General features: G+C 35.5%; 1 protein-coding gene across 23 annotated transcripts in view; it reads left to right on the top strand.

Moving 5' to 3' along the window:
- PARD3 (par-3 family cell polarity regulator) overlaps positions 1-16437 on the top strand; it is a 651879-nt gene that overhangs the window by 403628 nt on the left and 231814 nt on the right. For 15 of the 23 annotated variants that reach the window (XM_055308634.1, XM_055308632.1, XM_055308633.1 and 12 more), the window contains 2 exons: positions 390-428; positions 15793-15981. In XM_055308634.1, the coding sequence (XP_055164609.1) occupies positions 390-428; positions 15793-15981 (228 nt within the window). The remainder of the gene's footprint in view (positions 1-389; positions 429-15792; positions 15982-16437) is intronic. The other 8 variants (XM_055308637.1, XM_055308641.1, XM_055308639.1 and 5 more) reach the window with 1 other exon arrangement.

Raw genomic sequence — 16437 nt, forward strand, 5'->3', positions numbered from 1 at the left:
TATTGAATTATAATATACCTTATAACTTAGATGTAGTTGGGGAAATTAAAAAAAAAGATTTAGAAATAGTGCCACATATAGGGAGCCAGTCTAGTGAGATTTACTTTCCTCCAGATAATAAATTCATGATATACTGTGAGTGAGCAAGTAAAAATTTACATCTAGAAAAATTTCTTAAAACCCACACCCACACACACAGAAGATAATATAACCACATCAGTTAAAGTTTGGAAGATTGAGTAATACATCAGCCATAACATAACTACCGTCTATATATTTTGTGGATTTTAAGGACCAACAAAACTTCCTTTAAAGTCAAGCTTTGTGTCCCTGTGTGTTGAAGATGGCTTTGGTCAGTCTGTATTTATATTTTTCTTCAATTCTTCTAGAATGCAGAGCCAAGCCAGATGCAGATTCCAAAAGAAACGGTAAGAGCTTTGTCTTTTGCAGGGTGCAGAGATGTTGGAAAGATAAATGGAACTAACTTCTGACTAATTAAATATGAAGTTACTTGTCCTCCCCTTTTCTGGCTCATAATAGACTATGTAGGTTCACTATGTAGGTTCATCTACTCTGTAGATCAAAGTGATCTCATTGTAAGCTGACATATTGCTACTACCACAGATGGAGAGTATTTCAGGATTACCTTTAGATAGACAAGGATAGAACAGAGAGAAATGTTAAAGTAGTTTCCTGTTCACCTTCACAGCAAGAGGTACCAAAAGTTGGTAAGTGTAGTAGTTTGGTATAAATATAAAAGACTTTGAGTTGTGAAATGTATTATAAGTGGCTACAAAGTAAAGAAACAATAAAAAAGAAGACTCAATTCAGGCACAGAAAAATAGGGAGGGTAAAAGCACAATAAAAGTGTATTGTAAGGAGGAAAATAAAGTGATATGTCAGTAATTAGGCACAATGTATTAGTTGTCATAATAACTTATAAGTATTTTATCATATAGCATATTATAATGGGGTAATTTCTCTTAATAAAAGTAACTGCTCACAGCTTAGATTAAAATGCAAACATAGTTGTGTCCTGTTAAAGAGACAAATCCTAATACAGACTAGAAATAAAGCAGTAAGTTGAGTCTCGCAGGCAATGCTAATGGAATGAAAATAAGAATTGCCAAATAAGCGTTTCAGTCTCTGAAAGTATGATTTTAGTGTGACTGCACAGCATGGGGTGAAAAGAGAGAGTGTTTTATATTGACATGTAATATCCAGTAGAAATTCTAACATTCATGATCCTTTATACATCCAACAACACAGCATAAAAACATATCATCCCAAACTCTCATAAGTCATGAGAAATTTTAACAAAACCATATCTACCATGGGTGATGCTAGTCTGTATTTTTCTGAAAATTGTTATATTATGTAGACAAAAAATTAGAAAATGAAGAATTTTAATAACATAGTTAACACATTTGTTCTTTTTTTTACACATTCATGAGCAGACAACTTAGAACCTAATAAACAAAATGTCATTTAAAATTATTCCATAATTATAAACATGGATAACAAATCAAACCTCAGAAAAATCAGTAAACAACATTGAGAATATTATTATACATTTCATAAGTATGGGTTGTAGAAAATTTATGGTCTTAGTTTTTATTCGTAAAATCAACTGGTCAATGATAATTAATCCAAATCACCATGGTATTTGCTTATGTGTATGGAGGGGAAGTTGAAAGGGAAGGGGAAATCAGATTGATTTTAAAGAATTTAAATTAGGCACAAGTGTGATTTATACTATTTTATATATAATAATGATGGCAAAATGTACTGTAAAGCTAAAATACTTAAAATGGCATGATATTGCTCTAGGAATAGATGAAGAGAGCACTTGAACACATTAACAGTGATAGACCTGATGTATGTTAAAGGCATTTCAAAATAGTTGTAAAGGATAGTTTACTTCATGTTAATAATAGCCTTTCACTTTAGAGAGTTAGATTTATTTTTCTCATCATACACCAAAATAAATCCCAATTGGTTATGAAATTAAATGTTAAAAAGTATTTAAAAATATGTGAAAAATAAAATAAACATATAAGTAAAAAAATAAAAAATATATGGGAAAATATCTGTTAACTTTGGGTAGTGAATGCCTATCTAAGCATGGCAAAACCAAAATGTCAAAAGATAAATAGATTTAGATTTGTCTGTATAAAACTTTTGTATAGCAATAAACATACCGTGAAATAGAAAATAAATGCTAAATGGCAGAAGTGTTTTGCAGTATGACCTTTTGTGGATAACTGCCGCTTTATTGTTGGAATCTTATCCTAGAGCTTTTGTGAAAACAAAGTTGTCACGCAATAAAATATAGTTGACCCCAAACGAGGGTTTGAACTTTGTGGACCCCCTTATATGTGGATTTTTTATATATATAATTGCACTATTATAAATGTGTTTTCTTTTATGATTTTCTTAATAACCTTTTCTCTAGCAAACTTTATTGTAAGAATACAGCACATAATACATATAACATAGAAAATATATATTAATTGACTGTTTATGATATTGATAAGGCTATTTAGTAAAGTTTATGGGGAAGTCAAAAGTTATATGAGGATTTCTACTGTGTGAGGGGTCAGTGCCCATAATCACCACCTATTAAAGTCTAGGACAGTGTGAGATGGAAAATCATGCTATAAGCTGTAAAGATAGGCATGTTCTTTCAAAACATTTAGGCAGTCCTGGTGAGGAAATTGATGAATAGCCCTGACCTTTTCAATCACTGAGGGGAAGAAGTAGCATTGGCTTTAAATGTGGTATTCCACTGAGAATTCCAAGGTCCTTTTCAGTCCACTACTCAGTCGCCTGTGTGTTCATGAAAAAATTGGCCCAGTAAATGACAATTCAGTCACCTTAACAAAAGAAGAAATATACATATGTATGTGTGTCTGATTTCTGATTATAAATGGAAATTTTTTCTGATGAGAGTTTTCCAAGCTGAGTCAGAAATCAGTTTGGTTTTTTCTAAATATTTTCTTTTTTATTTCTTTTTTGTTGTTGCTGTTTACTTGTTTTTAATATGTCCTCTCATATTGGTGTCTCTGTATCTCCTCTTGCTATGTATTTAATTTAATACCGTTTTGGTTTGTTAATGGTTTCATGTTACATTTTTAAATGACTTACTGTGCCTCTGCCTTTTGAGGGCAAGTCATTAAATTCATTCAGGTCTTGAAAATCTCTGGTATTATTTAAGCTTTTAGATAATTGTATGCACCTTGAGAATAGGTATGTCATAAAAGTCAGTTAATTTGTTAGTTGGTTGATTATTACAATGGCCCATAAGTGATTTAGTCTGAGAAATTGAAAACACGTCGGTAAGGTGTAAGTTGAGTGACTAGTAGACCTCTTGAATTAATGAGATATAAGTTTCCTATACCTCTTCTAAATATCATCTTAATGAGAGTGGGAGATTATAGCGGGGGCACAAGGGGGGCCAGAGCACCTAGCTCTTGGGGTCCCAAACAAACCAGTTTTGCTGACAAGATCCAGAGGCAGAGAGATGAGTTGTAGTGAAAACATGAAAATCATTTATTTTAGTGAGGCCAACACTGGGAAGATAGTGGACTAATATCTCAAAGACTGTCTCCCATGTGCTAAAAATACTTCCAGGTTTATACAAGGAGAGCAAAGGTTGGTACGTACATGTGTTGCCACATGAACTGGGGAGACTGTGAGCCCTGAGTCCTCAACCCATCCTGTCCCAATGATGTCACCCAAATCTTTTGGTCTTGGTGGCCTTATGAGAAAGAATTCCAGGACAGATACAACACAGCACACAACTGACAGTTGTGTTATATTCACTACTTAGGGTGGGGGTTTCTTAGAAGCTGGATTTGAGCCTTTTCTTCCTTATTTGGGCAGGGGTTTCCAGTCTATTTTGTCAGCCATCTTGGGCCTGTCTGGTTTGATCTAGGTTCTTGTGAGTTTGTTCAAGTCTTACCAGGACAGACCTCTGACTTTCTCAGTAGCTGGCCATGACTTCATTTTTCTTGGCCTCCAGGCCTCCTGTTAGAACTTCACCAAATGCCTCTAACACATACAGGTGGACAGTGAATGTCAGGTTGATCCTTGTCTTTGGGTCTGTCACACTGGGGTCTCCTGGCTCGGGGTAGTCCTTGTTTCCTGAGGGGGTAGTTTTGGTTCTCACCAGGTCATGCCTTGCCTACAGGGTCTTTTGCCTGAGTTGAGAGATAAACTGAAAAGAACTTAATCTATTAGAGGGTACAAGGTCACAATGAAAATAGTTGAAGTCCTCCTTTGGTCTGAGGTCACAATGGAAATAGTTGAAGTCCTCGTTTAAGATTAGAAAATCTGGTTTCAAATTACTTATTCTAAAGATTTTTTTTAAATTCATTCATGATAGAGAGAGAGAGAGAGAGAGAGAGAGAGGCAGAGACACAGGCCGAGGGGGAAGCAGGCTCCATGCCGGGAGCCCAATGAGGGACTCGATCCCGGGACTCCAGGATCAGGTCCTGGGCCAAAGGCAGGCGCCAAACCGCTTAGCCACCCTGGGATCCCCTCAAATTACTTATTCTAAATTGGACAAAATGCAGAGTCATTTAGCAGAGGCTCAGCACCACTTGCTCTATGACCTGAACAGACTCCCTTTGCCTTTGAGTTTATTTACTTAAAATAAGGCACTCTCCTTTGGATGTCTTGTAGGATAAGGCAATAAATGGGGTACTAGTCAGGGTTCTCCAGAGAAACAGAACTAATAGGATATGTGTATATATAGGAAGAGATTTAGTATAGTAAATGGCTGTCATGATTGTTGAGGCCACCAAGTCCAGATCTGTAGTGTGGGGTCAGCCGGCTACAAACCCACGAGAGCCAGTGGTACAGATGCAGTCTGTAGTCAGTGACTGGAGAATCTTTTCTTCAGAGAAGCTGTCTTTTAACTGATGGAATGAGGCCTACCCACTTTGTAGAGGGCAATCTGTTTTATTCAGAGTTCATCAATTTAAATATGAGCCTCATTCAAAAACACTCTGTAAGTTGACATAATAAAATTAACATCACAGTGAGGTGTAGTGAATTTACCTGTTGGCCGTAAGGCTTTTTACTAAACCAAAGTGCCAGTTTCTTCTTTGGCTCCAAACAGGACTAATGTAGGCCTGCTTGGTGTACCTCCCCAAGAACTTTTTTTTTTTTAAAGATTTTTATTTCTTTATTCATGAGAGACACACACACAGAGAGAGAGGCAGAGACACAGGCAGAGGGAGAAGCAGGCTCCATCAGGGGCCTGGCATGGGACTCGATCCGGGGTCTCCAGGATCACACCCTGGGCTGAAGGCGGTGCTAAATCACTGAGCCCACCTGGGCTGCCCTCCCCAAGAACTCTTAAGTAAGATCCATGTCAAAATAAAATTTTATGTTAAACAGATTCAGGATCATTAGATAAAAGTAGGTCTTTAGAAAATAATATCATTTAGAGATGATACTAAACCACGGAGATAAGACATGCTTGAATGTCATGAATTCAGAAATGCATTCCAAAAAAGAGTTAGTGGGTTCTCCCTACGGAAAATGTAGGAATACACTGGGGAGTCTTCAAGAACCTCCCTGAAGATCAAGAGGCATCTTGATAGGCTAACTTCAGAAGATTTAGTCTTGATTTAGAGATTTAATGAGCTAGGTAATAAGAATTGTCATTAACAGATTCGTTTAACTAATCATTATAGGAGATCAAGTAAATGCTACCATAGGGACCCCACCATAAAATGAGAAAACTGTAGAAGAAATTAAGAGAACTATCCCATTTGCAGTAAGATCAAAAAGATAAAATACCTAGGTATAAATTTGACTAGGACAGTAAAAGATCTGAACACTGGAAACCATAAGACGTTGGTGAAAGAAGTTGAAGGTGACACAAATAAATGGAAAGATACCCTGTGCCCATGGATTTAAAGAATTAAAAATGTTAACATGTCCATATACTACCCAAAGTGATCTACAGATTTAATGCAATCCCTATCAAAATTCCAGTGACATTTTTTACAGACAGAAAAGTGAGACTAAAATTCACATTGAACTACACCAAAGACCCCTAGCAGCCAAAGCAATCTTAGCAAAGAGCAACTAAGCTAGAGTCCTTACACTTCCTGATTTCAAACTACATTATGAAGCTTTAGTTATCAAGACAGTATGGTATTGGCATAAAAACAGACACATAGGTGAATGGAACAGCATAAAGAACCCAGAAATGAACCCATCTATATATGGCCAATTAATCTATGACAAAGGACCCAAGACTATACAATGGGAAAAGGATAGTTGTCTTGAGAAAACTTGATATCCACCTGCAAAAGAATGAAACTAAACTCATATTTTACACCATAAACAAAAATCAACATAAAATGGATTAAGGATTTAAATGGATTTATGAAACCATAAAACTCCAAGAAAAAAAAAAACACATGCTCTTTGACATTGGACTTGATGAGTTTTGAATTTGACACCAAAAGCAAAGGGAATGAAAGCAAAAATGAACAATGATAGCTACTCAAATTAAAAAGCTTCTGCCCAGGAAAGGAAATCCATAAAATGAAAAGACAACCTATAGAACGGGAGAACATGTTGGCAAATCATACTTCTGATAGGGCATCAGTACAAGAATACATGAAGAACTCACCTGACTCAATAGCAAAAAAATAAACAATGTGATTAAAAAATAGGCAGAGGAACTAAATAGAAGTTTTTCTAGAGAAGGCATACAAATGGCCAGAGTATACATGAGAAAGTGCTGAACATCAGTTAATCAACAATGCAAATCAAAACTACAAAAATCACCTCACAACTCTTACAGTGACTATCATCAAAATGACTAGAGATAACAAATGTTAGGAAAAAGTGAGGAAAGGGAACCCTTGTATACTGTTGGAGAGGATGTAAGTTGGTGCAACGATGATAGAAGATAGTATGAAGGTTCTTCATAAAATTAAAAATAGAGCTACATGTGATCTAGCAATCCCACTTTTGAGTATATATATCCAAAGCAATTGAAATCAGGATCTTACGGAGATATCTACACTCCCTTTTTCATTACAACATTATTCACAGTAGCCAAGAGATGGAAACAACCTAAGTATTCATCAGTAGATTCATAGTTAAAGAAGATGTGGTGTGTATATATGTGTATATATACAATGGAATGTTACTCAGCCACAAGAAAGAAGAACACCCTGCCATTTGCAACAACATGGGTGAACCTTGAGGGCATTATGCTCCTTGAAAGAAGTCACAGAAAGACAAATATTGTGTGATATCACTTATATGTGGAATCTAAAGAAGCCAAACTCCTAGAAACAGACTAGAGTGATGTTTACCAGGACCTCGGGGATGGGAGGAAAGACGAGGTGTTGGTTAAGGAGTATAAGCTTCCAGTTATAAGATGAATAAGGTCTGGGGATTTAATATACAGAATAGTGTTTGTAATTAATACTGTGTTATATACTTGAAAGTTGCTTAGAGACTAGACCTTAACTGTTCTTACCACAGAAAGAATATATAATTATGTGATGTGATGCTGGTGTTAGCTAATACTATAGTGGTAATCATTTTTCAATTTGTCAGTATATCAAATGAACCCATTACACTTCTTAAACGTCTATAACGTTGTATATTAATTATATCTCAAAAAAGCTGGGAAGAAAAAAGCAGTCAAATCAAACAAAGCAAATAGGGAGCTTAATGAGAGTGAATTTTGAGTCATTACATCTTTATATCGTTGTGTAAATTGTTTGGGTTAAACTCGTAATGAAACACTTTGTAGGCCCTATTTTGTGGAATAATGTGGATACTGTAGAGAACACATATTAAAGTGTTTTTTGAGTTTTTGATGAAGTTATACTGTCAGACACTGATCATATGTTGGCCTTAATAGTTTGGTTTTGAGCAGCAAATATTGCTATTGTCAGCATTTTATATAATCTCGTACTATTTTTAGTGTTTTTAAATGCTCAAAATTATTTTAAACTTATAATTCAATGAAATAAGTTTGAATTCAGATGATTCAAACTTATTTTTTTTAAGTTTTTTTTTTTTAGTAATCTCTATAACCAACATGTGGCTTGAACTGAGAGTCACATGCTCTTCTGACTGAGCCAGCCAAGATGCCCTGATTCAAACTTATGTTAAAACAATTTTTCAGGGGATCCCTGGGTGGCTCAGCGGTTTTGTGCCTGCCTTTGGCCCAGGGTGCTATCCTGGAGACCTGGCATCAAGTCCCACATCAGGATCCCTACATGGAGCCTGCTTCTCCCTCTGCCTGTGTCTCTGCCTTTCTCTCTCTCTGTGTCTATCATAAATAAATAAATAAATAAATAAATAAATAAATAAATAAATAAATAAATCTTAAAAAAAAAAAGGAAGTGAGAGCACATTCCTTTAAAAAAAATTAAAAAAATAAAAAAATAAAACGATCTTTCTCCAAAGTTAGGATAGAATAATATTTTCATGGTATTACAAAAATAGTAATGACCTTGTATAGTCCATTTCTGTGTTGACTTTAAGAAATTCACTTGAAATTGCTTACTATTACTACAGTAAGATAGGCATTCGTAGTGTTTGGTATGTTTTCCCTAGAGAAATATATCTTAGTTATTTTTTATTGTCCTTTTGTAAATAGTAATAAAATCAATATTTTAAAAATTTATTGTATGATTTTTTTTTGCTATTAAACTCTTAGGTTATTTTTATGTTGGTAGAAATACTTTTTTTAAAAGAAAATGATTTTATTTATTTATTCATGAGAGACGGAGAGAGAGGCAGAGATATAGGCAGAGAAAGAAGCAGGCTCCCTATGGGGATCCTGATGTGGGAACTTGATCCCAGGACCACGATTGAGCCAAAGGCAGATACTCAACCACAGGCATCCCAGAAATACCTTTTATAAAATGAAAATTGTTTTAGGTATTGGAGAACTAATCTGGATTATTTACTATGAATAATTTTTATTCTGAAATGTCAGACTTTTCGCAAAGTTTCAAAAATAGCACAGAAAACTCTAATACCTTCCCCACATTCCCAGTTGTTAATATTTTACTACATTTGATACATAATTATCTTTCGCCTTCCACTCCCTCCTCCACTTTTTCCTCCTTTCCTTCCCACTATATATATTTTTTCTGAATTGATAATAAATTTGATGTAATTTCCCTTATCTGTAAATATTTCAGTGTGTCTGTCCTAAAAACAAGGGCATATCCTCCTGTAACCAAAGTCATGAAATTGACATTGATTTGACAGTGTTATACTATTGCTTACCCCAATTAATGTGCTTTATAGTATGCAGAGATAGATGAATGAATGAATGTGAATGATCAAATCCTGGTCTGGTTTCTAACTCAGGACCATGTATGGGATTTAAGTGTCTAGTGTCTTCAGTCTAATGTAATCTGGAACATTTCTTCAGCTTATCTTTATTTTTCATTTTTGAAGAGCAAGTTTCTTTGAGAATGTACCTCGATTTGGGTTGGTGTGATTTTTTTTTTTAAGATTTTATTTTTATTATTTATTTATTTATTCATGAGAGAACACAGAGAGAGGCAGAGACATGGCAGAGGGAGAAGCAGGCTCCCCAAGAGGAGCCCAATGTGGGACTCGATCCCAGGTCCTGGGGATCATGACCTGAGCCAAAGGCAGACAGACACTCAACCACTGAGCCACCCAGGTATCCCTGGTATGATATTTTTTAATATGATACGGATTTTCCTCCTAACTTTACATTACAGATTAATAACTGTTATCAGTACTTGTATTATTAAGCAAATAAATGCTTTCAATTTTACTTATTTTACATCTACCATTTGATTTAGAATGGAGTCTAGTAAGGCCAGATGTGACATTTTGACTTTGCTAATAATAATAAGTAACCTTAACATACCAGCAACATGGGATCCCTGGGTGGCGCAGCGGTTTGGCGCCTGCCTTTGCCCCAGGGCGCGATCCTGGAGACCCCGGATCGAATCCCGCGTCGGGCTCCCGGTACATGGAGCCTGCTTCTCCCTCTGCCTGTGTCTCTGCCTCTCTCTTTGTGTGACTATCATAAATAAATAAACATTTAAAAAAAAAAAAAACATACCAGCAACAGATAATGTGTGTAAATATTCATCTCATATATAGGATAAATTAAAATATATACCTTAAACTTTGGGCCAATCTTGTAGGCAAAAAATAAAATAAAACCAAAATAACTTCTCCATTTAAAAAAATCCTCCTCTTAATTAAAAACATGAATCGTTCCTATTTGTGATAACTGCGTACTATTTAATCTCTTTGTGCTGAATGAATGTAATCTCCCTTTAACTTCTGCCAGCCTTTTGTTAGCCTGAGAATATGATGTGCTGCTACCAGGGCATATTGGTTTTGTAAGGACTGTGGTATCCCTTCTGAGCACCAGCCCCTGCCCAACATTTATAACCATGCTCCTATCCCTTCTTTCCCATGCTGGGTTTTGGAAGAGGAAGAAGAATTAAAGAAATGGCATGCAATGGGGTTTTTATATTACAAAACAGTAGTGTATAATGGATGGTACAAAAATCATCAGTCAAGTATAAGAAGAAAAAATCACCTGCAGTTACGTGACTTCAGTGCCACCATTTTGGTGTGTGTGTGTGTGTGTGTGTGTGTGTGTGTGTGTGTGTGTGTTTAAATGATTTCCTTCTTTACTTGTGTAGCTAATAGATATCTTGTCCCAGGCACATATCATGTACCTAATAAATGTCATGGTCCAAGCAGGAGGACTGATATGTCCCTTCCTCCTAAAGCTTTTCCTGATATGAAAAGGCAGACATTAAACAATTTATTAAAATAGAGTATCAGGCTGATGGGTGAAGCATTAGAAATTAAGAAAGCTCACTGGATAAAACCCAGTTTCTTAGTCATAAATGTTTCTCTGTCCCACCAAATGGGACACTTTTTGAAGATACTTTAACAGCTAAATAGTATTACATGATGTAAGTATATTTTAATTTACTTAATATCATACATGTACGTTTTTCTTATTTTTTAGCTATCATATTAAAGTGGTGAACATCTTAACAGTTAAATCTTTGTTCTTGATCACAGTTTTTTAGAACATATTACTAAAGTACTGTTTTTGGGATTAAACAATAAGCAAACTGCAGAGGCTGTGGATAAGCATTATCAAATTGACTTCTATAAATGTAGTGCCTTTTTACATTTTACCAGTAGTGCAGGAAAGTGCTCATTTCACCACGTCTTCTGCTTTCTTGTATATATCATTACTTAAAGCGATTTTCTTCAGTAGATTGATGACTTTTGTTGATTGCATGTCTTTTGTTACCAGTAATTATTTTACCTTTTTTTTTTGATTCACTCATCTTTCTTTAATGAATTGCTTATTTGTATCTCCTTATTTTTGTGGGAGTGTTCATCTTTTTGTTCTTAATTTATCACGTTTGTGGAATAATGAAGTTAACTCAATGGAAAAGGGAGTGGGAGAGAAGTCAATAAATTACAGGGGGGCAATGAGCAACATATAACTCTGCTGTTATATCTGTGCTGCCACTCACAACACTTCCGACATCAGAAGTATGAGTTCTTCCACCATATACTTCTCATACTGTCTGGAGTTAGTGTAGACCTCACAAGATAGTGGCTCAGTCCCACAGATTACTTCCCACTCAGATGCCATAAGGAAGTAGTTGGTCACCAGGGTACCCACAACCTCTGTCTGACTTGGCTACAAATCAGAGGCTCCTATGACCATCCCCTTGGGTTTGATAATCTGTTGAAGCAACTCACAGAACCCAGGAACACAGTTTACTTTTGCGAATTTCTTACAAAGTATATTTCGAAGGGCACAAGTAGCAAACCAGATGAAGAAATATTTAGGGCAAAATTTGCAAGTTCCAAGCTCAGAAGCTACTGTCCCTTTGGATTTGGGATGTGCCTCTATTCTGGTATGTAGATATGTTTGTCAACCTGGAAGCTCTCTGAACCTCAAACTTTTGGGATTTTTCTGTAGGCCTCATCAGTAGGCATGATCAGTTATTAACTCTATTTTCAGCCCCTCTCCTTTTTTTAGAGAATGAGTAAGTTCTAAACTTCTAATCATGGCTTGCTCTTTCTGATGACCAGACCCCTTCAGGAACCACTGAGGAATCCACCAAATATCACCTCATTAGAAAAAAGATGCCCCTAGCTTCCAGAAAAATCCCAAGGGATTTAGGAGCTCTGTGTCAGACACTCTTAATAGGAAATTACAAGGGTTTTAGGGACTCTGTGTGAGAAACTGGGGCCCAAACCAATATATTAGCAGGCACTGAAGGCAGATTTTATATATTTATTTCCTTCTGTTTCACAAGTGGCAGGATGTTAAGTCATGTATTTCTTTGCTGAGCCTGAAATCTATTATTTTAGGGACTCCAATGACATGTATTCACACCATGTTTCTTTTGCCTCTTTTCATAATTTGTGTGCTCTTATAAAAATCTTAATATATTGAGGCTCAGAGATCACTCTACTCATGATTATTTCTCAGCTACTTAAGATAATCAACTTTTTCCCCCTCATTCTCCTATAGATCTACCCATTTTTCAGATTAACCAGGCTCAGAGGGACCTGTGGACCAGCTGTTTCCCACAGCTATTGGGACCACTGGTTGGGCCTTGGTGCTGCACATGTGTGGTTATTGTTCTTTCTCACTGTAGATAGAAGTGTGCATCTTTGCTGCTGCTCTGAGGATAGTAGGAAAGCAAATAGCTTTCATACTGCCCATTCTGCAGGTTTCCTGCTTCTAGTATGCTTAACAAAAATGCCAAAGGTCAAAGGAAAAAAAAAAAAAAGGTTGCATCAATGCAAAAAGTCACTTGGAGTGTTCATACATGTGTGTGCATGAGGGACATGATATGAGCTTGAGCGACATGGTCCTACAAATGGCTCGAGAGGCAAATGAAAGAAAATACATTTATTGTGTTTTCATAGAAAGAATTTGACTCAGTTGTAAAATATAGAATCTGGATGGAAACAGTCAAGGTGATAGAAAAGTAGCTGCTTCTTTGTATAGAATGAAGAGATCTCTATACTAGAAGACTCCATAAAAAGTTCTCTATAATATGGCATTTAAAATGGTTTTTGAAGAGCAAATTTTTTAAAACATTCGGCTGCCTGAAAATTAAGTTCTAAAAGCTGGCATTAATTTCAGTCTTATGTCAAGAGCCAAATGGATTAATAATGAAATATCAAAGGAAAGTACAATCTCTCACTTAAATGTTTTTAATGATAATAATGACTTTTAAGACTTGATAAGAAAGCTGAAAAAGAATAGTATCCCCATCCTGCAGTTTTCATAATAAATGAAACTTTCCTGTGGAGAAAATAGTCTCCTTTAAGACAGGTTCAGAGTAGGGCATGTCAGGAAATGATTCCAACTTGATTAAAATTTTTCTTCATATATTCAGTCAGCTCCTTATCTTGATTTTTCAAGTAGAAAAATAAATGAGAATTTTAAGCCTTAATAAAACATCATGGAAATGTGAAAATCAGTGAACATTAAAAAGCCAAACTGAAGATCTAAATCAGTAAGTGACAATTAAGAACCTTCCAGACTTGAGGCAAACAAATGTATTCAATGATCACACCTAAATGTGCCCAGCTAAGGACTATCTGTGGTTTTATACCTTTTTAAAGGCAACTTTTCCAGGAGTATAAATCCTGATTCTGATTCACAAAATATATTTTACCTTTAATTACTTCTGAATTTGAAATAATTCTGAAGGACACTATGGCATGTTTTGATATTTTGTATTTCAGGCATCAAAATTCACTTATACAGTGTTTTTATAAGAGATTTTATATTGAGATAGCTGTATAGTAAATATGCATTATATTAATATTTGTTATAAGTGTTTGATATTTATCTCTAATGCATAGGTTTGAGTTATAATTATTCTTTGGGAATATTTTAAATATAAACATTATTATAATGAGCCAGGGTTAGGCTTGATTTTTACTTTGACACCAAAATGTATTTGCTTGGTATAGTTAACATAGCTATTGTCTGTATCTTTTCAAGTCGTTCTTATTTTGCATTCTTTATTGTATAGTTTTCCTGATTTTAACATATTAATTATTTTATTTATTTGTTTTTGGTTACATACCCTGACCTGATAACTGTGAGGTTGTCTTTAGCAAAGATGGCACAAAGAATGTCCTACCATAAAATGTTAACATAGGACATTAGTAAATTAGAAATCACTTTATAAATCACATTATTATGGATTTTGAGATTTTTAAAAAACCTTATGTATTATAATCTTAAAAATAATCTTTTATTGATAAATGCTATACTTCCAAAAATTATTTCATCTAGTTATGATGTTAAATCCTCAAATAAAAAAAATTATCATTATTATGTTAATTTCAATTGTTATTAGAAAAATTTAAAAATTTATTGGGCCAAAGAGAAGAAAATTGAAATCTACCCACATGGCTGTATGCAATAGAACCTACTTTCATGTGTGCAATTGGACATTCTTTTAAAAGCACATTTTACAGGATTGCATTAGAGTCTAGTTTAATTATGTACCATTAGTTGTTTAGCTATTTCTCGATGATAATTTGATAATTCTAGCCTACGTGATTAGGTGGATGCTGGAGAAATATTACAAAATTGGAAAAAGAGCAGAAGCATGTGGTAGGATTAGATGAGGCATTTAACTGTGATTTGAAGAGTTTGTGTCTCATAGTTCTTATGTGGTTGGAAGTACTAACTTTGTTATTCTTTCTTTCTTTCTTTCTTTCTTTCTTTTCTTTCTTTCTTTCTTTCTTTCTTTCTTTTCTTTTCTTTCTTTTCTTCTTTCTTTCTTTTCTTCTTTCTTTCTTTCTTTTCTTTCTTTTCTTTCTTTTCTTTCTTTCTCTTTGAAAGAGAAATCTGCCCTTACCAATTTGAGATGACCAGGGTAGGGGTGGGTGGGTCAGGTGCCCACTGGCGGGCCCTGGGGGAGTGACAGAACAGGTCCTCTCCCTGCCGTTTCTCAGGCTCTACTTTCAGCTTCCAGTTCTCCCTCACTGTTTTAAGGGAGATGGGCAGGAGTTTGTGTGTCTTAAACATGTTGTATCCTGAAACAGTCTTCTTGTGCAGTGATGTCTATACAATTATGAAATCAAAGTTTGCAGACAAAACTAATTAATGACACGATATTGCTTGGAGAATAGCCCCCAGCTGTCAGAGGCATGCCAGTGTTGAAGAAAGGTATCCTCTGATTTTGTTTCTCACACATGTTGGAGAGTAAAGCTCTCTAGTGGCTCTCTGAAAATGAATACACATTTCTGCTGGCTTTGTATCATCAGAACTTACTATTAATTGTGAATAAAATTATAGACTATTAGTGAACATTAAACTCTTAATATCAAAAATTCCTAGTCAATAAAAGGACGAATGAATTATATTTATTTTGATTCCTGCTGTTACTGTTTTCCTCCTGTGGTTTAGGATATATAAACAGACCAAAAACAAAAACGGAAACAAAACACAAAATCACAAACTCTTGGAGACCACATGTCTTCAGCCGTCAGCTGTATTTTTCCATACATTTCTCAGAATCTGGTTTGAGTTTGTTTCAATATTGAAACAAGTGCCACATAAAAATATTAACAGCTGGTTCCAGGAATCATCTGGAGGGGGTGCAGATGCACTGTTATATGGATCTTGTCATGGAACTTTGGTGGAAATACTGTGCCTGTGAGAGCTGTGAGAAAGGAACATTGGAATATAACATGCCATGTAATTTTGTTTCCTATTAGAAAGCAGAAGATGAGGATATTGTTCTCACACCTGATGGCACCAGGGAATTTCTGACATTTGAAGTTCCACTGAATGATTCGGGATCAGCCGGTCTTGGGGTCAGTGTCAAAGGTAACCGGTCAAAAGAGAATCATGCAGATTTGGGGATCTTCGTCAAGTCCATCATTAATGGAGGAGCAGCATCGAAAGTAAGCAAATGTTGACTTTACTTAGCTCATGTCCATTAACAAAACAATTTTTTATTACAACCCTGTTCCTATCTTGGAAACATCTACACTGTGTGTGTGGGGAGGGGAGAGTACTTTCCTCTACCCTCTGTTCTGTTTCTATGGCCTGTGAATTAAACTGGCAAAAGACAGATGGACAGAACATGTTTACAAATTTTATCAGTGTTAATATTTAAAAGTTTTTCGTGTACAGGGGCTCTACAGAAATGACAGACTCTAAAGGGCAATGAATTGTGGAACAGTGATTAGACCAAAGAAGGATGTTTGGGCTTCTAGGGGAGGTCAGTTGTGGGATAGTCAGTGTATGGCAGAAACTAGTGGTAGATAAGGTTTCTTTTGTACAGTCTGTTTTGTAGGCTGACTCCTCTCAGGATGCCAGCACTGTCTCTAGTGATGAGGACCGTTCTTTTCCTGGTT

The sequence above is a fragment of the Nyctereutes procyonoides genome, unplaced genomic scaffold (assembly GCF_905146905.1).
Source record: "Nyctereutes procyonoides isolate TBG_1078 unplaced genomic scaffold, NYPRO_anot_genome, whole genome shotgun sequence".
NCBI classification, from domain to species: Eukaryota; Metazoa; Chordata; class Mammalia; order Carnivora; family Canidae; genus Nyctereutes; species Nyctereutes procyonoides.